The sequence below is a fragment of the Vulpes vulpes genome, chromosome 1 (genome assembly GCF_048418805.1).
Source record: "Vulpes vulpes isolate BD-2025 chromosome 1, VulVul3, whole genome shotgun sequence".
Lineage (NCBI taxonomy): Eukaryota > Metazoa > Chordata > Mammalia > Carnivora > Canidae > Vulpes > Vulpes vulpes.
Window position 1 is genome coordinate 70,044,609 of NC_132780.1, and position 25,002 is coordinate 70,069,610.

Here is a 25,002-nt window from a genome sequence, read left to right on the forward strand (position 1 = left end):
TGCAAAACTGTCCTTCTGCAAATGGAATAGAGATTCAACAGTTTTATTGAATGTCAAAGCACATTGTTCTGCACAGCTGCTGGAGAGGTGCTGTGCAACCGGTGTTTCTCCTCCATGACAAACACCTATTAAGCAGTCAGCATAAACTCTTCCCTTGCAACCTCTGACATCACCCTCAGGGCAGGCAGACACAGAACAGCAATTGCTGAATTGCGCATGAAAATTATAGTTTTATTGTCTATACAACTGAAGGTTTAACTCGGACTCCTGCTTCTGTCCGAGCCGTATAAAGAGGCAATTCTTCTCTTAGAACAAATAAGCACAGTACGCTATTGTAATCTAAGAAACAGGCACTATTTATGTATTGGAAAGCCTTGCTCTCAATAGGACTAACGGTCCAATGGCCCATAAGCCACTATTTTAGCAGCTGTAGAAAAGAAAGCCGTAGAAGTCACAAGTAATGAGATGCCGAAAGCAGCAGAGACAGATGACGGGGATGCGGGGACACCCGCGCCCGTCCCATGTCCCGCCACTAGTTGAGCACGCACGACTCGTAGGTGGGGACCATGTACTTAATGTTGATGAACGCGTCCTCCCCGCCGTAGCGCTCAAAGGCTTCCAGCGTCTCCTGGATCAGGTCGCCGATGTTCTCTCTCTTCTGCTGGCTATAGTCGATGCCGTCTCCGGAGTTCACTGGTTCAGGCAAACACACAAAGAGGCCCGTTATTGTGCGGTTTTCCCCCCAAAAGCCCTACACATCTGTCTAGGCATTTTCTCCGAATGCTGGTTGGGAGACACAAGCATGTAACGTTTTCTAGGGGATCTTACAGTTTTAGGAGTGCTGACAACTCTATGAAAACACAAAGCCCCAGATTCAGAGCTGGTGAAAATGCCTCTGAACCAAAGAAATAGCTGAATAAACCAAAGTGGGGTGCTCACAGGTACAGGACAGATCACGAAGCTCGGGTCTGATGGTTATAAAGAGTGTTCCCTGGGCCCTGAGTTCTTCAAAGTCCCAAAAGATGAACAGTCTATCACCAGGTTAGAGTGTCAGCCCTCTGTGGTTTAAATGGTTATACCTGAGGAAGGAGAGGCTTAGCCCATCACTGTGTCTATGGTGCCATTGCACCTGGTCTTCTCTCTTTCCTCCAAGTGTCCCTAATCCAAGTGTGCAGTTATCTGAAATTATGTCCATCACCCCAGGCATGGGTGGTTTAGGAGGAACCTGCCTTTCCTGAGGTGGCTGCTCCTGCTCATCCATCACTGAGCATTTGGACAATAGCTCTTAGTTACGGTTTCACAGGGAATGTGCCTCTCTGCTGGTTTCAGAGTCTTAAGTCCAGCCAGGCAGAGGACCTGGAGCCTGGAGGACCCAGCCAAGGCTGGATCTCGTAGAGCCTTGAAGTGACCACTGCAGCTGCCTCTCAGATTCTATGAGAGAAGAATTCTGGGATTGGCCTTGGGCAGCCTCAGGAACCTAGGAATGCAAATGCTCCATCTCAAACCATTTGGATGAGAAGTATCTGAATGCACCTAACCTGCAAGATGTCTGCAGGAATCACCCATGCGTGTGGGAGTCTGACTAAAATGGAGACCCTCTCACTTCCAACCAGAAGACAGAGACTCTTTGAGCTTTTCCCCAATAGCTGTCTTGACACACATGCATGTTGCACTTCACTAACAGATTTCCAAGGGCTTCAACCATGTTTGTGCTCCCAGTGAGTGAGGTGTTATTATGCCTTTGCTGAGTTGCTGACATCACCCCCTCTTATCTCTGCTGAAGTGAGGTGCAGAGGATGGTCTGTGAGCTCAGGCCAGGCTGCACAGGGCAGGGAGCTGCAGCCTGAAAATGTGCACTTCACCAGATAAAAGTCCTTATTCCATCCATATCTCAAGTATGGCTCCAAAATGTTGATTTTGCTCAAATGTGAAAATAATAGAGGGGAAAATGGCATTGCAAACTTTTCTCCTCAGTTATTTTAGACACTTGAGAAAAGACTGAGTAATGGTTCAGACCAGCATTAAAAGTAACAATTACAGCCCCACATAGCAGAGATAAGCAGTTCTTTTGCTTGATTTTTCCAGAAACTTATTAGAGAAATATCAATGTCTTCTATAGCATAAGGAAAATGAATTGCTCTCCTGGTTAGTTTTTTTTTTTGGTAGAAGTGAAGGCAGGCAGAAATATTACCAATTTTCAGAAAGAGATTAGGAGACATACAGCTATGGTGTATATCAATTTTTCATAACAAATACCTTATAATGCAAAGCCATTGTAATTAGGTGGGGTTTTCTTTCTTTTTTGAGAGAGAGAGAGAGAGAGAGAGAGAGAGAGAATGTGCATGAGGTGGGGAGGAGGGGTAAGGTATAGAGGGAGAGGGAGAAAGAGAATCTAAAACAGGCTTCATGCCCAGTATTGGAGCCTGATGCAGGGCTCGATCTCACAACCCTGAGATCACGACCTGAGCTGAAACCAAGAGTAGGAGGCTTAATGGACTGAGCCACCCATGGCCCTCAGTTAGGTGGGGTTTTCTTGCTCATGATGGAAGCATTTCGATGATCGCACGGAAAGCTTGATTTAAGTTAAAGTTTGATGTACAGGGTAGCTGATAATCCAAAAGAAACAAATACAAGAATTATTGTAGAATAAATAAGAGATAAGATGTCTGAAAAAAGATTTTTACCCTATTGTTTTTGAGCAAAAGGTAAACTTTTTAAAAAAGTTTAAGAATTCCCAAACTGTAGACAAATGCACACTTAAAGTAAATAGGCTCCCCACCCACACTTTAGATTTACATGGTGATGGGAGGAGACAGTCCCTGCAGTCAGAATGCCCACTATGGAGGACAACATGGTATTAATAAACTTGATGGAACTTTCCAAGAAGAGAAGATCTTTGGGTTGAATTAGAGGGGAAAAAGGAAATGCATGGACCTGTGTGATGTGTGTGTGTGTTGGAGGGGGTCATTGATATTTGTTACAGGTGTGAAGAAAATATCTTAAGGAAGAAAGTCCAAAAGAAGGCAGGACAAGAGAGTCAGAAAAAGGGGCTGCGGGGACAGAGACAGATGATATGTGACAAAGAAGATCCATATCAGAGAACACGTCTGTTAGGAACAACGTCTGCTTCCCAGGATTCCGATTGGAATGGGGAAGACTGTCTAGCAAGGCTCTTTGGTCTCTATGTGCCTCTTTTTCCAAGATGACATTCCTGATAGACTCCTCCCGATCATGAAGGAGGTGGACTGAGCTCCGGAGAAGGTGGCATGACTTATGCCTGCCTAGGACGGCCACGCTCATAGCACAAACCCCTGGAGGGCACACGGGCAAATATAAATGGTGATGGTGCTGAGCGGTGACAGCCTTGATCTCATTCTTTATGGCAAAGATACGTAAATTAATCACTAATAAATAGCGTCTTTTGTTGGCATATTAGTCAAAAGGTCAAGAACTGAATAGATCACGGGACAGACATATTTTCCTGATGGAGGCAGAGGGGGTTTGGAAAGTCTGCACACAATGGAAAGCTTAACACACCCTGTTTTTCCCACTGACTTCCAGAAGGCTACAATGACAAGCAATACTTTATTTCAATAATAACCTATTCTTACTTTTTAAAAAATATTTAACTGTAGGAGTAAGTAAAGTATGTAGCTTTTTTGTTTCCCAACAGTGTATAAACCCAAATGATAAAAAGAACAGAACAGAATAGAACTTGCTTGTTCAAAAAGTGAGTTGGAGTTGGCATATTTTGTGGTTACAGAATGTATATCACTGGGGCAGAAAAAAAGACCAAAGAGGAACACATGCCTTATTTTGCACACTTTAATGATGATAGGGCACAGTTTAGTGTCAAACCATGCTGAGAGGCAGGTGAGCAATGCAGTCTCCATTTCAAAACAGCTCGATTGCCAGTTTCTTTGAGAATTTGAACTGGAGCTCACCACTTTAAACACATGTGATGCTGTTGGAAAGTACACTTGTGAGAATAGGGCACTTAAAAAAAAAAAACCCAGATGGTTATTTACAATCATCGATTCTGATTAGGAAGAAGACATTTCAATTTAGGAAGCTAGGAATCTGTTCTATGTCCAGCAGCTGGAAAAATACATCGATGATGGAAAAGATATGTTTTATTTATAACAAAACAAATAGGGCTGCAACAAAGGTTTAAGCCAGATTTCTTTTCCAAAGAGAAAATACGCAAGCAGAGTAGAACAAGGGGTGCAGTTTTTCTTCTCGGAGATTCTCTCATGCAGGAGGCATGCAGATACTGCTTGAAAGCTGTGTCTGGTTAGGTACTATCGTAAATGCGTTTATTATTCTGAATGCTGAAATCTTTGATGATGTAGGCACTATGTGTAATCACATGCATACATCTTCTTTTTTTTTTTTTTCTATATGCCCCTCTTTAAACTGCCCTGATCTAGATGCTTTTTCTTTCCATGGGCCATGTTTTCCAGAACTGGGACATATATTTCCCAACCTCGCATCTGGCACCATCACGCTCCCGGTGATGAACTCAGCTTGTCTGTGAAGTGGCTGCCATGACGCCTCGTCACCAAGGGCCACCTCGAAGTGGTGCTGCGTGAGCCACTGATGGCTGCCGGGTAGTGGATGTGAATCAGCAACAGACACACATCATGTAAGATTTTGACAAAATAGTCTTTTAGCACTTCTGCGATTTCCAAACTGTAGAAGCTGCATTCGTCTCCTTTAATTAAGATGATTACAGGAAGGGGGACAAGGAAGACAAGAAAAGCAAAACTAAAAAAACAGATAGAGAGAGAGAGACACTTTTGGTGGCCAGCGGAAGGCCGTCCCCAAGTCAGTGCCGAGGTAGGTGTTGGCAGCCTTGCGTGGCCACACTGATGGGCGCCCTTGGTCCTGGCACCCCCAGCAGTCATCAGGATGGGACGCTGTCTGCACGCCGAGCCTACTAGGCACTGCCGGGTAATGCCATCCAGGGAAAAGTGGCTCTTGTCTTCAGGAGAGCATACCCCTTTGCTGGGGACATCTTACTGGTGGCCCTCTTCTAGAAGGCCTTGGTCATATACACCCACCGCGGCAGGCAGTTTAGGCTGTGCACCCCGACCTCACAGACCCTCGGTGCTAAGAGGTCCCCCTGCTGCTTGGGTTGTCACTGGGCAGCGTCCTGAGGGACCCTGACCTGTGTGCTCTCACTCAGCCCCTCCAGACCTTGGAGGAGGAGGGCGGTCAGGGACACAGGCGCTGCCCTAGGGAGACTGAGGCAGAGTTACATTCAGATTTGGACTTCTCTGCCTCTAATGTTTTTTTGGGTAATGTTTTTTTTTTGAATGTGTAGATGCTGTCCTGTGCCCACACCGCAGAGCAGTCAGTCACTGGGGAGTGAAAGCACTCTGGCAGGCGCGGAAAGAGAAAGCACAGAAACCTTACCTCCGCGCTCATTCCACACGCCTCGAGAATCTAGGTGATGCCAATGGAGGAAATAAGTTACAACACCAGCCCGTCCTTCCTGGCTGTGACAAGAGCCACCGGCAGCATTGCCCGAAGAGAAACGGGTCTGTTAGTTTGGGGAATGTGCTGCTGGAGCAGCGCCTTGCCCCCCGAGGGGAGAGTGGGGATCCCCCCCGGAGGAGGACTGGGGACCCCCAGAGGGAGGAGCGGGACCCCCAAAGGGAAGAGGGGGTCCGCCAGACGGAGGAGTGGGGACGCTCCAAGGGAGGGGCGGGGACCCCCCAGGGAGGAGGAGGACCCCCGAGGGTGGAGCAGGGACCCCCAGGGAAGAGCAGGGACCCCCCAGGGAGGAAGAGGACCCCCGAGGGTGGAGCAGGGACCCCCCCAGGGAAGAGCAGAGACCCCCCAGGGAGGAGTAGGACCCCCGAGGGTGGAGCAGGGACCCCCCAGGGAAGAGCAGGGACCCCCCAGGGAGGAGCGGGACCCCCGAGGGTAGAACGGGGACCCCCGAGGGAGGAGCAGGGACCCCTCCAGGGTGGAGCGGGGACCCCCGAGGGAGGAGCGGGACCCCCGAGGGTGGAGCAGGACCCCCGAGGGTGGAGCAGGGAAGAGCAGGGACCCCCCAGGGAGGAGCGGGACCCCCGAGGGAGGAGCGGGGACCCCCGAGGGAGGAGCAGCAGGCCCGCAGGTCATCCCCGAAGGGCTCACGACGTGGGTGCCTTTAGAAGCCGAGGAACCAAACACAGTTCCAGAAAACAGGGGCTGGGGACCGCGGTCGAAAACCACGTGAGTGGGTGGGCCACGATGAGGGGCCCCAGCTGCGCCCAGGCCGCCGTCCCTGCACCGACGCTGCCCCTCGGCAGCTGGCCTAGGACGTGAACGTCCAGGCTGCACCACGACGAGGCTCGTGGCACCTCCGGGGGCACAGGAGGACCTGCCCCTGCGCTCAGCGCGTCGCTCAGGCAGAAGGACGACGCAGGCACCTCCGCGCATCGCACCGCGGCTGAGCCGCAGCCAGAAACCCGGGGCTGGGAAAGAAACTGCTGGCCGCACCCTCCTCCCGCCCAGGGCCCCGCGCGGTTTCCCGGCCACTCGTGAGCGGGCCTGAGCGTGGTCAGGCGAGGCCACTTTGCAGACACGGCCTCGGGCCGCGAATCCAGGCCGGGTCCAGCCCAAGCTGCTCCCAGCGGGAGGGCGTCCCTTGACAGAAGGCGCCTTGCGGAGAGCGCAGGTGTGGCCCGTTTCCCCAGGTGGGGTGGCTGGGGAGCCCGGCGGGCAGCAAGAACTCTGGGCCTCGGCTCGTGTGCCCCTCCGAGCTGGACCGTGTCCCTGCAGCAACACTGAGTGAAACTAAAAAAAAAAAATGCTAACAGAAGAAACCAAATCTTTTCTTTCTGGGATCAGAAAAGGCACTGTTTTAGTTTCTCAAATGCCGCACTAAAATATTTCAAGAGCTCTAAAGACCTGCTGCAAGGAGTTTTACCTGTTAGGGCCTGTAATCTTTGATGGCTTCCATCACAGCTAAAGCTGCATTCCTTCAGGCTGGCTTTCAGTGAGGTCATGGCTGTGGAGAAAGAAAGTGAGCCCTTGGGGCCCGGGTTCAGGTCTTGGCAGGTATGTGCAGGTGGAACCTACCGCAAATATTATTATTATTATAAGATGCCTCTTAATGACATTAAACTACCACAGATTTTCTGTTGGATGATTCTGAACAAATTTTTCCTTTGGGTGTAATGGATTTAGCAGTTACAAGATTGAGATGACCCAAACAGTAATTCCCTGGGCACACTTAACTGGTATTTAAGCAGATGTCAGCTGCAGTAGAATAAAACTGACATCTTCCAAAAGAGATTTATCAAAAAGATAACTTATCACTAAAAAAAGATGTCATTGAAATGATACCTCATGATATTTATGAAGTGGTTTAGAAGTGGTTGCTTTTGAATTTTTTTCTTTTTAATTTAAGAAAGGAGGAAAAGAGAAATGAAAGATATATTTTACTTCTAAAGAAATTTTCAATTTCAAGATCTAGTTTAAATTGTCAATATTTGTTTTGCCAGAAATATCTCTTTATTTGGGGATAGCCTGGACCCAATATATTCTATAGAAAGTTACCTGTTTTGGAATAAATGGGCTTTTTCCTGTAAAATTGGAAAGGTACAGTGGAAACAATTGTGAATTCCAGTCTGATCCTTCTTGGAGATGTGGAGAAAGTGAAGAGGGAAAGCAAATCCTATAACTCAATTCATTTTTTGAGAAGGACACTTTTGGGGAGAAGTTTTGAGGGTTATCTGCTTTTAGAATCCTATAATCAATGCTTCTTTTGTTTTCTTTGTTAGCTTTGTTGTCATACATTGAGGGGACTGATCTTTTTTTTCTTAACCGTAACATATGTCACTTCATTCAGAATTCCAGGTGCTTCCATGTTTGGTTTAAGCTTAGTCACCGCTTCCTTGTTGACTTCATATCTTCTTAGAAAGTGATGGTTTTCAACATGCCCTGAAGTACGACTGTACAATGGATATTTCCAAAGTCTTCATTCATGGGGGGTGTGAATCAAAGTTGCAATGCTTTTGCAACCAATAACTTATAATAACCACAGCATTTGGCATTCTGGAGATGCCCAAGGGCTTAAATACTTCAAATCTTCTCAGATCTTGTTGACATTAATGAAATTCACAAGATTTCTTTCCTCTGAAGATAAAAGCTTTGAAGCAAGACCTCGATTCCCAGCTGGATGTCTCTCTCTCTTCCTCTCTTTTTGACACAGGGGCTGGGTGACTAAAGCAAGAGGCTACTAAGCCATCACAGTTTCAAAAGCTCAAGGAAGGGTTTTCATCTTCTGAATGGGGCCACTGATCACTTGTGAAATTAAAGATATCATGGATCTTGGCCCAATTGTCAATTAAATATTAAAATTTTCCTTCAGAGAGGCAATGACAACTGCTATTCTCCAACTGCAAATTAGATTTATTTCTCTAAAAAGGTTAACAACAATGGTATTAGAATGTCCTGGCATAGTAAAAATAACATTAGCTAACAAGGCAAATGACTTGTAATAGAATTTTTCAACAACTCAGTAGCTTCAATGTTCAATAACTTACTAGACGTTGAACTGAACTACTTGCTTAATTTCTCTGAATCTCAGTTACCTCCCCTGTACAAAGAAGGGTGATCTCTGGTTCCTACTATTCTAATGTTACATTTAGTAAAATCACAATATAACTTTGGAACATGCTTTTGGAAATGATGGTTCTTCAAATACAAGATGCATTGTATTTCAACGGAAAAGATGGTCATAAAGCAAATGTGTAATTCTTCTAAGTAAGCCACAAATCTCAAAACACCAAATTCAGCTTTCAAATCAATCCTAAGAACACCTGAAAGGGCCATGGTTTTATAATTCTAGTTAGGAAAGAAAGCACTGCTGAAACTCAAACTATTGACACACTGTGAAACGTTATCCTATTCTGCTATTTCAGTAAGTCTATATAGATTTTAACTTTTTAGAAAAAAAAGATCAAATGTATGGGTTGATTTTTTTAATATATTCAATTGATTGTGATTTGGTCAAGACTACAAAAAGGCAAGTCAGGTTCATCTCTGATTAATGACAATTTTAACCTGGAATTTATAGTGAAAAAAATAGGTGGGTTGACCAATTGATCCCTCTACAAGATAATTATAACAATAGATTCAGGGGCCATTGAATTAAACTGGATTCAAGCTTTTGAAGTGAAAGCATGTCTCTTTTCTTGTTGGCCAATGTGATTCAATGAGCAGATTGCTTCTAAAAAGAAGCAGAGAGTTCTAAGTCCAGCTCTGTCCTAAATCTATTTCTCACTGGCCTATCTCACAGTGGAGTAATAATAATAACAACAACAGTAACACTAACATACGTCACTTAATACAAAGAATAGCCCTGTGAGCTAGCTGCTAATATTGGCTCCCCTCCATAGACAAGCAAACTCAGCTTAGGGAGGTGAAATAAGTCCACAGAGCAATACAAACAGTGGGTGATCCTGCATACAGAAACAGAGAAACTGTGGCAGGCGTCTGCTGAAGTGCAACAAGGATGGTAGGAAGACCCAGAAAGAGAGGTGTCAGCACCTATGTCAACATAGCAAGGGTGCAAGGTAGCAGAAACTGCCTTTCTAAGAATTTCAAGCCTGTAGAGGAAGAATGCCATCGGGAGAGAAGGTCTAGGGGAATAAATGCCGGGAGGACATACTTGACTTGTACAACCAATCAATTCATGTTTCACAGGGCAGCCAGCTGCTCATCTTAGCTTCCTTTCTATGATATGGACTATTGTGCCAACTTTACTTCATCATAAGTGCTTAAAATAATGACATCCTTTACAGAGATGTGCAGAAAGACAAAAATCAGGGCTGGCTGATTTCAAGGACTTTTTTTTTTTCAGTTGCCATACAATACATGAGGAATAGTGGGGGGAATTCTAGGATTAATTTCACATTCCGCACTCCCATCTTTATGAGCATTTATGATTTACCCGTTTCCTCCACTCTCTGAATGTAACTCATTTCTATGCAACCTTTTGTAAGCCGAAGTGGCATAAGGTGAAGAAGCAATTACCTTTAGTTTATATGGAGGAATTACTGAGGGTTCCCAGGCCCCTGAAATAACCTCTCTTCACCTTTTCTGATACCTTAGGATACATCTTGCCTATGGATTCTCGAAATACATCGAGATAAAGCACAGATGCTCATGGACATGGTTCAGAGCTCTGGAGGGTGTCTTGACACTGAGTGCAGTTCCTGGGGAAAGAGCTTGATGGCACCACTCTGGGTGCCCTGGGTGTGTCCTGCTTGTGTAGCGAGCAGCTTAATGGGTGCTGACTGCTATTTCCCCTTGTGTCCTTTTTTTCATAAAAGCAAAAATCGTCTTCAGATTTCTTTTGGTTAGCTAGGACAGGTACTAAAGTATGCCTTGTAAAAGCAAAGTGGCCTAATGCAAACTTTGGAAAAGCAGGACACACCCGGATTTCTGGGTCTGGTGGACATTCGTCAGAGTCTTATAGGTGAGGCAATGATAGGGCTTTAATGTGCACAAGACAGAAAAGGAGCCTGAGAGCCACTATCCAGAGTATCATCACTACTGGCAGAGGAACACCTGGTCTTGTCAGACCAGAGGATAGTAAGGACAGTAAGAAGAGAGTGAAGAGATAAACAGTAGGAATCTTTTTTTTTTAATTTTTATTTAGGGGATCCCTGGGTGGCTCAGCGGTTTAGCACCTGCCTTTGGTCCAGGGCACGATCCTGGAGTCCCTGGGATCGAGTCCCATGTCGGGCTCCCGGCATGGAGCCTCCTTCTCCCTCCTCCTGTGTCTCTGCCTCTCTCTCTATTATAAATAAATAAATCTTTAAAAAAATAAAAATAAAAGGTTTTATTTATTTATTTATGAGAGACACAGAGAGAGAGAGAGAGAGGCAGAGAAGGCAGAGGGAGAAGCAGGCTCCATGCAGGGAGCCCAACGTGGGACTCGACCCTGGGACCCTGGAACCACGCCCTGGGCCAAAAGCAGGTGTGAAATCGCTGAGCCACCCAGGCGTCCCAACAGCAGGAATCTTGTAACTATCTCTCTATATCCTTAAAAACAAAGAAAGCCAACTCAAAGCCACAGAAGTTGGGGAGGTGATGGAGCAAAGTCCAAGGTTCCCATCATCCCTGAAGTTTCACTTCAAGACACTGTTTTTTTCATATGATCCTTGCATAGTCTTTGATGGGATAATTCTGTGTGGAGGCTCTCAGATGGTCCCACGAGGTGAGTGTTGACTCCATTCATCCCACAAGCCTGAGTCTGGGCTCAGAAGATCAGGGCCATCTCCAACTCCTCCCTTTGCTGTGTTCAGTTTGCTATGTGTAGTGTGTGGTGGGTCTGCTCCAGTAACCTGGACCGCCCTGGGTGGTGGCTAGTAGTCCATTTTGGCTTTCGGTCCTCCTGTCCTCCTCTTTGCTTACTTCCCCTGCAGATTAACCTTGCTGATTGCGTTCTCTCCTGACCACGACCAACATCTGTGTCCACATTGTGTCACATTCAAGTTCCTGATCATCTGGGCCCTCTGTACTCTGCTCTTCCTCATGAGGCCAATTTCGTACTTTGCTCCTTCCCACCAAGACCTGCTTCACACAGACCGGATTTCTTCCTAACCCCAATGTGTGCAATTTTCATTTCTGTCTTTGAAATTCCCCATAGCAATATGCTCCCTGTTCCCTCCTGCTAAGTCTGACCTTACCCTTTTCAAGGTGAGTTCTGACTTACTTCGTCTGTGGACTCCACAGTCATCTTTTCTTCTTATGAATTCCTAGGGCCATAGCCAGCCAGCCATCCACCTTCCTTATTTACATGTCACTCTGGAACCCTTAGGAAGTGTTTTGTGTTTACCTAGCTTTCCTACATGATACCATCTCCTGAAGGACAGAGTCATAGGACTTAGAGGGTAAATCTTGTTCAATGGCATCAAATACAAATCGAACATTTGTAAAAGGAATGAATGAATGAATGAATGAATGAATGACTACTTTGTGAGTTTACCCAAGTCAGATACAATATAAATAAATTTATTTCTAAATAAGCTACATGTTAAATGTAGTGCCAACAATTTGCCTAATGCTTATTCTTTACTCACTACCTACATGCTTGTGAGTTCCTACTCATGGCAACAGCATTTATGTGAACTTGGACAAGTTTGATCAAATGTGTTTAAGCACATGGAAGGTCTTTATAGTTAGACAGCCTCATCTCTTTTCCAAAGTCTTCCTAGATTTAAAGTGGGATCTACCTGGATCAGCCTGAAACTTGAGAAGAGAAAACTTTTTTCCAAAATGAAAAATCAGATTATTCCATTCACTTTATTAGCAGCCGTTGTTCCAAAATGAGGAAAATGCTGATTTTTTTACAGTGTTTTCACTTAATACCTAAATTTTGTTTAATATAATTTCTTATATGTCCACATGGTAATTTCCAACCAGCTCCAGAGATAACCAAATACATGATTTTAAATGGAAAAGAAATATTGATTGCTGCTTTCTGGAGTGAGGGAAACCTATTGGAAATAATTTTACTTCTTTTAGACTGATACTGGAAAATTTTTAAAAAGAGCCAAAATGACAGCTGTTATTACAGTTTTCCATTAGAAGGAAACATTAATGATACAACTCACTTTCAGCTCTAATTTTTTTTTTTTTTTTGTAATTGAGGCACAAAAACAAAAAAATTTTTCAAATCTCTACCAAATGTTATCAGCAAATGCAGTAAACTATGGGGAGATGTATTTCCCAAATTATCTTTGTTGTAACTTTCATCTATGTAATAAATTGTAAACTCAAGCCTGTGTAGGTCCACACCAGTGATTGCCATCATAACAAAGTTTGGTTAGATCATTTTCGATGAATAACCCACACAGTGGGCACAGAGCCACAAAGTAAAAGGCCTCGATAGCCTTGATGTACGCGTTGTCCTATTGCAGAAAATAATGAAGTAGATAAACTCACTAATGGTGCCTACAGTGAAAACACAAGTTGATTAGATGTTTCCCTGCTTATCTGGGATTTATCCCAGCTTGCCTGAACTACCTACAGCTTTGGAAATTCTGAAATGAATTATTGGGTGCAAAATTCAAATAGATTTCCAAGCCATTAGCTGGAAATTTTACAGTGGGAAACTTTCTCATCAAATTAGCTTGACTAATGCAAAAATAATGTATTAAATGAACAAATCAGAGCAATCTGCTGGGCTGAGCTGCCTTAACTACAGTATAAGTGGCAGAGTTAAAACCTTCAAGCCTTTTACGGCTGTCTCAGTTTAAAATAACCTTGCAATATCTTCCAAAGCTCTGACTATCAGCTTTTATCAGCCTCTACACTGGTGAGCTAAATGTGGCAAGAGACATCCACTTTGCGTGTTGACGCAGAACGCAATCTGAAAATACTTGGACTTGCCTAACAAAATTTTGACAAATGTTCAAGGCTTTGCTAAAGTCCAATCAAAGCTTTGGGCACATTTTTTTTTTTAAAGGTATCTAAATTGTGGGGGGTGGGGCATGAAAATATGGCCATTTAGTCTGGCAAAGCAGCAAAATTGGGTTTGCATGAGAAGTGAAACTAAAGCTTGCTGGAAATGCTGGTGGGTGAAATATGCTGACTTCTGCTACTTTCGAATGAAGAATGTGTATTTGCCTGAGTTACATTTTTATCATGTAAGATTCCTCAGGTTAGTGCACACAATTGCTTTCCTCTGAACCAGGATTTAAAGAGAAGGTGAGTCTAGACAAAGGCAGCGGGAGATAAAAACAACAGTATCCCCAAGGGGTGGGGAAGGAAGACAAGGCTTCCTTGGGTGCAAGGAAGATGCATCCAGGCTTGTTGAACACAAACGGCTTTGCGTCCCAGCTCCACGGGACCTTCAGCCTGTTACTGAATCTCTGAAACAGCTGTAAAACCTAGCTGTGAGGATAGGTGCACGGATAACAGGAGAGGACATGTTATGAATTTATCAAGCTGTTGATAAATTTCTACCATTGTTACTATTGTAGCCACTAGGATGTCAGTGTCCCTGCTCCCAGATAACCATGGTCCTTAGTTTAACTCTCCTCTGGGGCAGGACAGGAGGAGGTACAGTTTCCAGAACAGCATGGAGTAAGCTTTTTGCTTTCTCATTTATAAAATGGGTTCACACTACGACCTCAGGAAAGGAGCAGACCTGAGTCACTTTATGTTCAGGTCATGCAGATGCACAAGTTCACTGTCACCTGGACTTGCTACGAACACGGAGCCTCAGGTTCTCATGCTCTTACTCAGGTGTCCTTTGTCCTAGTCTAGACTGGTTTCCTGAACCCTGCTTGTGTCTTGATCAAGATACCTGGTTGTAAAAAAAAAAAAAAAAGATACCTGGTTGTGGGACTTTTTAAACGAACCATGTATAGCTTAAACTTCTCCTCCATAGTTTCCTAAGCTCTGTTCTCCAGGTATGATTCAATATGCTGGTGCCTGAGAGCGTGGGGGGAAAGATGGGTTATTGCAAATGGCACTCAGGCTTGACTCTTGGGGCCCCTGCGGCCCTCTTTATTCTTTTGGCTTCAACAAAGTGCTGATTTTTTTTAAATTTCAGGAGCACAGTTCATGATTAGCTAGTTCCCTAGATGACTGGCGGACTATGTGTGAGATGCAGTCCTAGTAACCCACCAGGAAAAAGTGGGTTTTGCTTTTGAAATGCAAACCTGATACTTGTGCCTCAAGCCACAATTAGGTCGTAATTGCATAGTATTACCATGGGACTTTAATATTTGCAAAATAATGTATATTTGGATTTCTTTATTTGTGTTTTCAGGCACTAATTGGCACTTAATACATACTAACAACAATGTGTTAAAATTCCCATTTTATATTAAGCGCGTAGCTGGAGAGAGAGAGAGAGAGAGAGAAAGAGAGAGAGAGAGAGGTGTCCTTGCCTATTGCCAACCACAAGGAGAAAGCTATGCTGGAGAAGAGGCAGTGAAACCAAAGGAAGAAATGGAGCAGTGTTCAGTCTCATAGTTCATTCCCAAAGCAAAGTACCAACTGACGTGGGGCCTTGGGACACTTGCTCTCATGTTTCTTATTAGAGAAATTATCTACCACCTTCATTGCATGGATTGCTATTTTGGCCCAGAAAGCCCTCTCTCCTCTTCTAGACTCTTCGAAGCATGGCCCTGGGTCCCTTGGGATGGTGGTGGACCTCCTGGCTCCAGTCCCTGGCCAGGCTCCCAAATTTGACCTTTAGCGAAGTAGACTCAGAGCTTCTGAGCAAACTGGGGCAAATGTCCTGGCAAACAAGCACATATGTGTAACTTCTATTCCAGATAGCTTCTGCCACGTTAGGTCTGCACAAGGAAAAACCTCCAGGAGGTGGAGGGAGAGACCTAGAGCCAGGGCTCCACTGATTTCTTGCCCTCCTTTACCCCAGGGTCCTCCTACCAGGGATCTATTATCCTTTACCACCCAAGGCCTCTAAGTAAATCATTCCATTTAGTTTCAGTCTCTTGAAAATACTGTCTGCTAAGTAACACCACCCCTCTAATGCTTTTCTGGACAAAACCTACGTTCTTGGTCTTAAAGATCTGCTATGTGACGGTGGGTCCTTGTATCTAGGCTTTTTATTTTTATAGAGACATTTGGCTCAAAGAAGCAGTGTTAGTGGTGGGGATTTCAGAAGCCAAGGAGGTCTAGCAGAGGCCAGGCAAATTCGTACACAAACTCATAGCCTGCCCCCACTTCAGAGGCTGGCATCCTCTTCAGGGGCTGGGGGCACTGGAAGGCTGACCACCCCTCACAGGTCTATGGACTGGGGCTGTGGGAAGGATGTCTGCAGGAGCAGCTACAGTACCTGTGGTGGGAGAGAGCAGCTGCTTGTCACCGAGAAGGAGCAGAGGCTCTGTTCCCCTGTGCAGCCCGCCTGCTGCTCACACACTATTTCCACGTGCTCAGAGCACTGTTCACAAACTGGCTTCCCAGTTTGAGGATAAAAGGAATTAGGAAACAATTCCACAGAGGACATCAGGAGTCAAGTTCTTTTTTTTTTTTTTTTTTTTTTTTTTTTTTTTTTTTATAAATTTTTTTTATTTATATTTATTTATGATAGTCACAGAGAGAGAGAGAGAGGCAGAGACACAGGCGGAGGGAGAAGCAGGCTCCATGCACCGGGAGCCTGATGTGGGATTCGATCCCGGGTCTCCAGGATCACGCCCTGGGCCAAAGGCAGGCGCCAAACCGCTGCGCCACCCAGGGATCCCAGGAGTCAAGTTCTAATTTAAACTCAGAGGCAGTCTTCCAACTTCTGTGATTTCAAGAAGATGCCCTGTATAGTGTTCTAGTCTCTGAGGATTGGTGGAGAACAAGATAGGTCAACCCGTGAGCTCACATTTCGGTGGAAGAGGTGGAAGGCGTGCCAGTAAAACAATGACAGACCAAGAACACTTGGAGAATGAGAAGTCTAAGCAAGGAATGAAAGTAGATGATGGGGCAGTGAGGTGATGGACTGTCCTGGGGAGGTGACCAGAAAGGTTTCCTGAGAAAATTACATTTAAGCTGAGACCTGAATGCTGAGAAGAAACTGGCTTGCAACAAGCAACCTGGGAAGGATACTCTGTGCCAGCAAGCCTACGCAAAGGAAGGCCTTGAGCTTGGAAGAAATTGTCACTAGAGTGTATGCTCCCACCAAGTTATCGTGTTTGTTCTTTTCAACCTTGATATGTACTACACATAATTGCAATTTTTAGTGACTATTTAGCAGCCCCAGAGTTGAGGGAGTGTATCTTTCTCTAGTTAGGGACATTGTTCTACTTCTCGATTTTCACAGTTTCCGGAGAATGATGCAATAAATACATGTCTTAGTGTTCATCATCTCTTTCTTTAGTTCTGTTGTTTCCTAGAACCAGTTATCAGAAGTGAGGTTACTGCTTCAAAGACTGAACATTTTGCAGTTGTTGGCATATATAACTGATTTTCAGAAAGGTTATGCCAATTTATAATGTTATGGGCAACATCTGAGTTCACCTGTTTATCACAGCAGTGTGTGCAATCATGAAAATCCTGCTTGCTAATTCAGTCTACGTGAAATATTACTAAAGGTTACTTAAGTTAGTGTTCTATATACTTAGGAGGGCAAACTTTTTTTTCTTTTTGTTGCTATGTGGGTTTCATTTTTTTTTTTCTTATGAGAATGATTTGTTCTTTTGCCTGTTTATCTGCTGGGTAGTTTTTATAAGGGAAACAAAGTCTCACAATATCTTGGGAAACTAAGGAGTGGCAAGATCTCTCAAGTTAGATTTTCTAGGGTACAAGACATGCTGGCATTCATTTCTTTTTGACTGATTCAATAGGCACTGTCTCAGAGGGCAGTAGGACAGGCTGAATAAATCTCTGTTACTTTTAGAGGTGCCTGTAGGCAGTAATACCGTGGGAATTGGAAGAATCTGAAAGATTGTGGAGGACATGTGGATTTTGGAGAAAATCACATAATTAATAAGTTAGAGTAACTGACCATCACCTCTAGAAGGAGGAGCATTTATAGTGATTCACTTTCTAAAATGCTTTCTCTAAAACCTTTCCTTATAGTTTTCCATCTGCCCATCCAGCCACCCACCCATCGGTTTGCTTCTGAGGTCATCCTCTGAAGGACCAAGCTTAGTTAACTAATGAGGCTAGTCACAGGCATGACCTGGAGCAGTTTTGTCTGGCCCTCGTTTACAGTGTATCTAAAATCAAGATTTTGGGGTTACCTTCAAACTGGATTATTTACAAACGAGGCCATACAGAACAACACTGTTATTTTGGAAACTGAAGCCTGCTATTTATCTTCAGGCAAGGGATGGTGCAGACAGGTGCAACATGAGTGTCCTTATAAAACCATGCCAATAACCTTAACCCTGACCTCTGGCTGGAGATGCATTTCAGTGAGTATACTAATATCTCTTTTAGGCATAAATAACCACAGTTGTGTCAATTATGTTTTGAGATCCTTGATGAACCTACTGCCCACCCTCTTTAGTGAATAAAAGGAAAAATAATATATTTTTTATTTCAACTTAACTAATGAAACAAAGCTTTGTAGCAGAAAGAAAGTTGCATATTACATTGAGAGCAGATACCAAGGTAAGAACAAACATAAAGGATTTTGAATTTCTGATTGGCACTGAACTATTGCAAGGTCAGATTGATAAGTGACATGCCATCCAATGAGGTAGGTAAATATAATTATTTGGATAGATATTTCAAGACATATGACTTTTTTTTTAACCTCCTCTTATGTAGTTACAGCCTCTTGTAAGATATAATGTTATAAATTAAGAAAAAGTAGGATGCTTACAGAAATCAGTATGAAGCTTAAGGTTGTTTTCCTCATAATGAAAAACTACTGACAGGTCTAATTATTGCCCCATCTGAAAGACCAGGTAAAATAAAATGCATGAAATACATTGCAGGGCTGTACATCTTAGTCCACTGCTCTAGCTATCACTCTAGTACTGAGTCTGTCAGGAAGCCACCGATTAATCCTATAAAAGAAACTACATAACTAGGACCCCAAATATTATGGCTAAAAAGCTGGAGGGTAAATAAAACTATACAAAATTCTAAATTCCTTTAAGTCCTTACAGTTGCTTTGGAACTACTCTATGAAATTAATAATGTACAAATTATAATTTTGAGTCATCATAATTAGTAAAAATTAGCTGCAGGTACAGATACAGTTGTCAGAAAATTTACTGTAAAATTTAACAATAAATTTATATCTGATCCTTTAAAATACATCTGATCCTTTCCAAATTTTGTCCAATGATTCTTTTCCTTGAGCTGCAATTTAACATTTGAGGAAAACTGAGACCAATATTGACTATTGACTTTTACTGACTAATTTTAAATGTAACTTTTGTTTTTAGCGATTTTCCTTGCTTCTCCAAGGAAATAACTTGCTTACCTCACTAAGTCTAAGATTTTTTTTTTCTCCCTATAATATGCTTTTTAAACTGTTTTATACAAGCATTTCCGTAGGGGATACAAAACAATATTATGATGACATAATTTGTTTTAGTCCCATGCAATTTCATATAAACATACATAAAGCAATATTATAGCAGATTAACTTGTTTATATGAGATTAAATTCTCATTAATATATTTTAAATGTTTTATGAAAAATATTTTAATACAAGGAAGTACAATCTCCTCATCTATTTTACTACAATTGCATTTTTTGTTTTAGATCATTTTCATTAAAATATCTAGTTTCCTAACCCCTCCCCAAAAAAAGTTCTCTTTTTTTTTCTTAAGGAAATAATTGGATCATATTCTGTAATTGCTATCGGAGGTATCAGGCTGGGTGGTATCTTGGCAGGCTGGAATTAATACAAAGTATTAGAAGATATCAGTAGACTGTGAGAATGTATCAAAGTGTGATTAGTACTGTTATTTTCTTTTCCATTATCTCTTTTATATTCCTCATTGATGCTGAAAAACGTGATTTTATAGATCCTTATTTAATTTTCAAATAATTAAAACTTTCATTAAAAAATCTCACAACACAGTAAGCCTGGATTCTTTATATGTCTGGACCTAATGTATGTACATTAATCCATGTACCCACAATCCTTTGAGTATTTGTGCTAACTTTCTCTAATAATCATGGGGACTTCATTATGTAATTCTGTCTTATTGTTTTTCATATTCTTAATTCCCCAATTCTGTATGTGGAAAATAAACATTTTAGTTACAAATATTTCTGATCTCATGGACCATGTACAACTGGTAATAACTGAAATTTCCAAAAAATTATATTCTCATAATTGCTGATGTAACTCTCAACTATCAACTACAAAGCTCTCTAGTGGAGAAGGCTGCATTGTCTTGGTCAGGCCATTGCCTTGGATCACCCCAAAAATCAGCACAAAAGCCTTCATTCCATCGTTGTACTTTGACTACTGCCCTTTGTAAAGCCTGTCTGGTTACCAGCATGGAGACAAGGGCTGGCTTTGGGCTGTAGATATTCCAAACCTCAGAGGTATCTTTGGTGCCCATAAATTCACTTGCCCTGCTGCGTGCTTGCATGTGTGTATGTGATGCTGCAGACAAGGAATCAAGGCACTTCCATTCGATTGTTAGAGCTGAAATCCATAGTTCATTATTGATTGTTGTTCATGACCCAAGTGTCATTAAAATCTCCAAAGAACAACACGGTTCATAGGATTTTCTAGAAACTTTACTTGCTGTTAAACCTTTCATATTAACAATAAAGGGCAGTAATGGAAAATCTTTTCTAGTAAGTTGAATAATTCATTGATCCACTGGGAAGATGTCTAATAAATATTAGTACTCTGTTTGATTTTTACATTCAGGATCAATCTGCATCTGTTTCTATCTTTGAAAAAATCCTCACAAGGGTGTGAGATTGCATATTTATTTCAATGGGCCCTGGTCAGAAGGTAATATCCATCTTCTATAATAGTGCACTCAAAAGGCATGGAGAAAGATCTTTTTAGAGAGCTGGAAGAAACAGAATTTTGAATTAATCTGGTTTGGATTACTCAATATTATTGAGGAATATTAATACATCCAGTTAGGGAGTAGAAGCATCTTTGAATTTGCACTATTTAAAACAAACATTGGCTGAATGACAGTTTCCTATAACATTTCCTTCTTCATTCTGAATATATTATGCTTTATTTTAGTGAAAATTTTGTTCCATGAAAAATGTTAGACATTGGATTATGTTACCAAAAGAATTTGGACTTGTCACTTGTGAAAGTGTAAGGAGAGTGACTCAGGCCCATCCTACACGCCACATCCCTGCGGTTGTCAGGGCTGGCCACCACACTTAGTCCCTTATGATCTGAATCCAAATTTGTCTGACTACTGCAATAACGTCTCCACCATTCTCACCTGCCTCTGTCTTTCTATCCCCTCAAATTCATTCTTTTCAACCATCTAGTTAAACCTTCATTAATTCAGTTTGTTTCCACTGGTGAAAACTTTTGGAAATTTATCATTATCTGTGGAATAAATTTAATCTTCCTTGGCCTGGCATTAGGCCCTTTCTAATGGGCTTGAGGCCAACGCTGACTTTCCAAACCTCTCCCACAGGAACATTAGCTGAAATGACATGACAAATTGTTATCAAATGACAACTGTTATCAGTAACCAAGAGTAAGGGGTCTTCACCTTCTTATTTTTCCTTTTGTCATTCCTTCGTTCTGAATTCCTTCCCCACCTCTGCTTATTAAAATCTCTAAAGTTCATTGTATCATAAAGATTTTCCTGATCACAATAACCAGAAAACATTTTTCCTTCTTTCAATCATTTATACAGAGTATATGCTTTTCTTACAATACTTATCACCAAGAACCCCATTTTATAGATAATGGGAAAATATCTCAATTATAAGAATTAAGTTGCTTGAAGGCAAGAGCTATCTTTGAATCTTCTATGGTGTCTCTCTTAATATGGTAGATGTTGAAGAAACTCTTGTCAAAAATGAATATGAAATAGTAATATTGCTACAGGATGGAAGGAGTCTGCCTCATACCCCCTCACTGCACCTTTATTGCCAGATCATTGGGATGCCAGGTACAAGGCAGGGTCAAAGCTGGCAAGTAGCAGGGTCATCTGGACATGGGGCAGAAATCTGTGACTCAAGGCCCAGGGTGAAGCTGCCAGAACTGAGGCCAGGAACATAAAGGATTTGAGTTAAATGGTTAGTCAGGTCTTCTGAGAAAGGAAGTCAGTGTTAGGATTTGTAGGAGAAATGGTTTCCTTCAGAAGAATCCTTGAAGAGACAGATCAGAGGAGGCCCTAGAAATGCAGCCATAGCCAGAAATATCCCATCCTCACCCTGATCTTGGACTTCACATTAAGCTCATGCACATCTGACTTCATTTAATGCAGCATCCTTCATAAATACCCAGGGTGCGAATGGGCCCCTGTCAAGTTCTCCTCCTTAAGCCATGACATACTAGTAATAACAATGCTGACATTTGTTCAGTGTTTTCATTGCCAGGTGCTGTCCTGTGCTGAAATGTATGAACTCATCTCATCTTTGCAACAGACTGTGAGGCAGGAGCTGTTATTTAGGGTTTGGGCAAGTGAGTGTTAGACACACGGGGCGAGGTCTGGACCTGGCACGGGGCTGTAAGGGAGGCAGCCGGATGCAGCCAGGGCTCCACCCCTCCACCCAGGAGCTCCTGGCCTGTTTCTCCCTACTGGCTCAGTCTGGGCCTGCCTGCGCATTTCCAGGAGCCAAAGAAAGGGGCCGTGATAGCTTTGAGATTTGGGCGCTGCTATACGTTACATTTTTGGTCCTTGGAAAATTCTCTCCTATAAAATAGTTTATGGATACAACCTGATCCCACTAAGCCGGTCCCTCGGCGATTGTTCTGTGGTGCGTGTGAATTAAGTGAATTCAGCTCTGGCACAGAGTGAGGGTTAGCAATGATTTGTGGGAAACGGGTATCCCAAAGAAAGCTGAGAGGCAGCATGGCAAAGGCTGAGAGCCTTGGCTGCCTGCACCATCCCAGCGTCCACCCCACCCACCAGCTGCGGGAACTGGACGGGCAAGTCACTAAACTCTGCCAGTCTTCGTTTCCTCCGGGCAGAATGGGATCATGATAACTCCCTCCTGGGACTAGCACGGGGTTGGGTAGGAGAGCATCAGCGACACATGTGGGATGGCACATGAGAGTGTTTACTCGCTGATAGAGTCTCGTGGTGGTTGTTGGCACTTGGACCGGAGTCCTCTTGGAGTTATTTAATGGGACTACATGGCAGAATTAGATTAGTTATAAGGCTTTCTTAGCTTTCACTGAATTCTATTTCAAATATAATCTTATGTACTTAAAATATTAAAAACATAAAAAGAACTATTGAGCAAGTCAGTGAAAAAACTAAGAGTTATTTACAACAGAAACATTGACACAAGACTAATACAAGAAATATAATGACTCTTAACAATCTGTGACATCATTGAGTGGGGTGCTTTGGAAATACCTAAGAAAAGGAATCCCATAAAGAAAGACATCCTTTAACTGACCTGGTCCTAATGCAGCTAATGCCTAATCAGGAAAGTCAGTAAATCAAAACAAACAAAACTGAAGGACAGGCAAGTACTCTGGACAACAGCAAGCCCTCGACACAGAGGTTGGCCAATGGCAGAACCCAGCATCGGCCCTCGCGGGCCATGTATCAGCGCAGGGAATTCCAGGATGAGCATGGTTTCCAGCAACCATTCCCAACCTTGGATCTGTAGTCTCAGTCTTCCCCTGCAACGGCACAGGGCTGACCTTGTCCTCCCTGGTGGAGGACTGCTTTTATCACTTGGTCCCAACTTCACTGGTCACCGTCTTCTGATCTTCATTATGGCAAGTCACAGTTAATTGCACTAATGAAGAGGAGCCACTGAGTAAGTCGCCCAAAAGAAAGAAAATACAATCCTAAATTTGCTGGTATTTCTCTTTAGAACGCACCTGAAGATTTTTACTACATACATACCACCACGCTGTCACCATTTTAGATATTTTTAGATATTATATACAACTACTTCATGTTCTCTGTATTTTGAGGAGATAATTGAGAAAAGTCATTCACTAGGCTTTGGTGGTATAGATGGGTAGTTATTTTGTGATTTAAAAGTTCTCTATACATTATGTCTCTGAGATAATCAAGAACAAATTTTATGCTCAAATTCCAGGTAAAGTGCTGCATAAAATGATTCAACATTATAAATCTGGCAACAAGGAATTTTTAGGGTTTTTTTTTTAGTTCCTACTCGGTATGATGATAATGGCCATATTCTTTTACACTCATTTTAAATTTCGGAAATTGGATAATGTTAATAATAGCCATTAGTTATGCAGTGTTTCCTCCGTGGTGTGCACTTTACGGACATTGAGTCTAATTCTCTCAACAGTCCCACACAACGGATCTTACTGTCACTTGACAGGTAGAGAAACAGGCTGAAAGAGTGGAGGAGATTAGTCCAGCATCCAGAGTGGTCTGGGCTCAGAGCCACACCGAGCTTAAGTCTGCATCTGAGTGCAGGTCCTCGGGCTCCTGCGGCTCCAATGCTCTGCCCTAAGTGCTCCTGCTCACTCTCCAACACCACGCACACAGGGCATGAGGGCAAAAAGGTGTTTCTTTACTGGCCAAGAGTCTAACTCTTGTGGCTGAAGCTCAGCATCATTCTCACGGTAAATCGGCTGACAAGCTCCTCCCAACACTATTAGCACCTGGAATTTCAAGTCCTTTAAGATGAAATTGCAACTAAGAAAGAACCCGAGAATCTCAGTGAGGTTTGACACATAGCCATGATCACAAGCTGAAGGCCAAATATCTTCTGCTAAAAAACAAACCCTAAAAAGATGATACAGAATAAATGCTATTTTGGAGAGTGTCTAAATTCTGTGGAGTGAAGGAAAAGAAAGAAAGGATCTGGAGGCCTAGTGTCTCAAAAATCATTTCCTTAATTTCTTTTTTTTCTTAAAGATTTGATTTATTTATTCATGAGAGACACAGAGAGAGGCAGAGATACAGGCAGAGGGAGAAGCAGGCGCGCCACAAGGAGCCTGATGTGGGACTAGATTCTAGGACCCCTATATCATGGCCTTAACCGAAGGCAGATGCTCAACCACTGAGCCATCCAGGTGCCCCCATTTCCTTAATTTCTAGAAAAAAAAAAAAAAAGGAAGCAAAAGAAATAAAGTTGTACTGCAGTGTGTTTTGAGAATCTCTAACAGCTTCCAAGCCAAGGCCACCCTGCGAGGCTTCCACACCGGACACAGCATGAAGAGCAAAGTGGTACTTGGGTTAGTCTGCGTAAACTCATGAAAAATAATTTCATGTAGCCAGTAAAAAAAAAAAAAAAAAAAAAAAAAAAAAAAAAAAAGCTGGCAGTTCTTTGCCCCAGCCCATCAGCTGTGAGTGTCTAAAGAGCATCTGTGTAAATTGTTAAGGCTCAGGGGTATTCCTTTTGGGTGATTATGTAAGAGAAAGTCGGAGTTTAAAAGGAAAATGTAAGAAATGT

At 42.9% G+C, this 25,002-nt stretch overlaps 1 protein-coding gene across 4 annotated transcripts in view; it reads right to left on the reverse strand.

The window, feature by feature from the left end:
* Nucleotides 1-206: 206 nt before the first annotated feature.
* The window catches only part of PACRG (parkin coregulated), a 514,394-nt gene continuing 489,598 nt past the window's right edge, over nucleotides 207-25,002 (reverse strand). For 2 of the 4 annotated variants that reach the window (XM_072766627.1, XM_072766634.1), the window contains 2 exons: nucleotides 6,923-7,003; nucleotides 207-693 (listed from right to left, as the gene is read on the reverse strand). In XM_072766627.1, coding sequence (XP_072622728.1) covers nucleotides 533-693; nucleotides 6,923-7,003 — 242 coding nt within the window. In that variant the 3' untranslated portion in view covers nucleotides 207-532. The remainder of the gene's footprint in view (nucleotides 694-6,922; nucleotides 7,004-25,002) is intronic. The other 2 variants (XM_026015953.2, XM_026015954.2) reach the window with 1 other exon arrangement.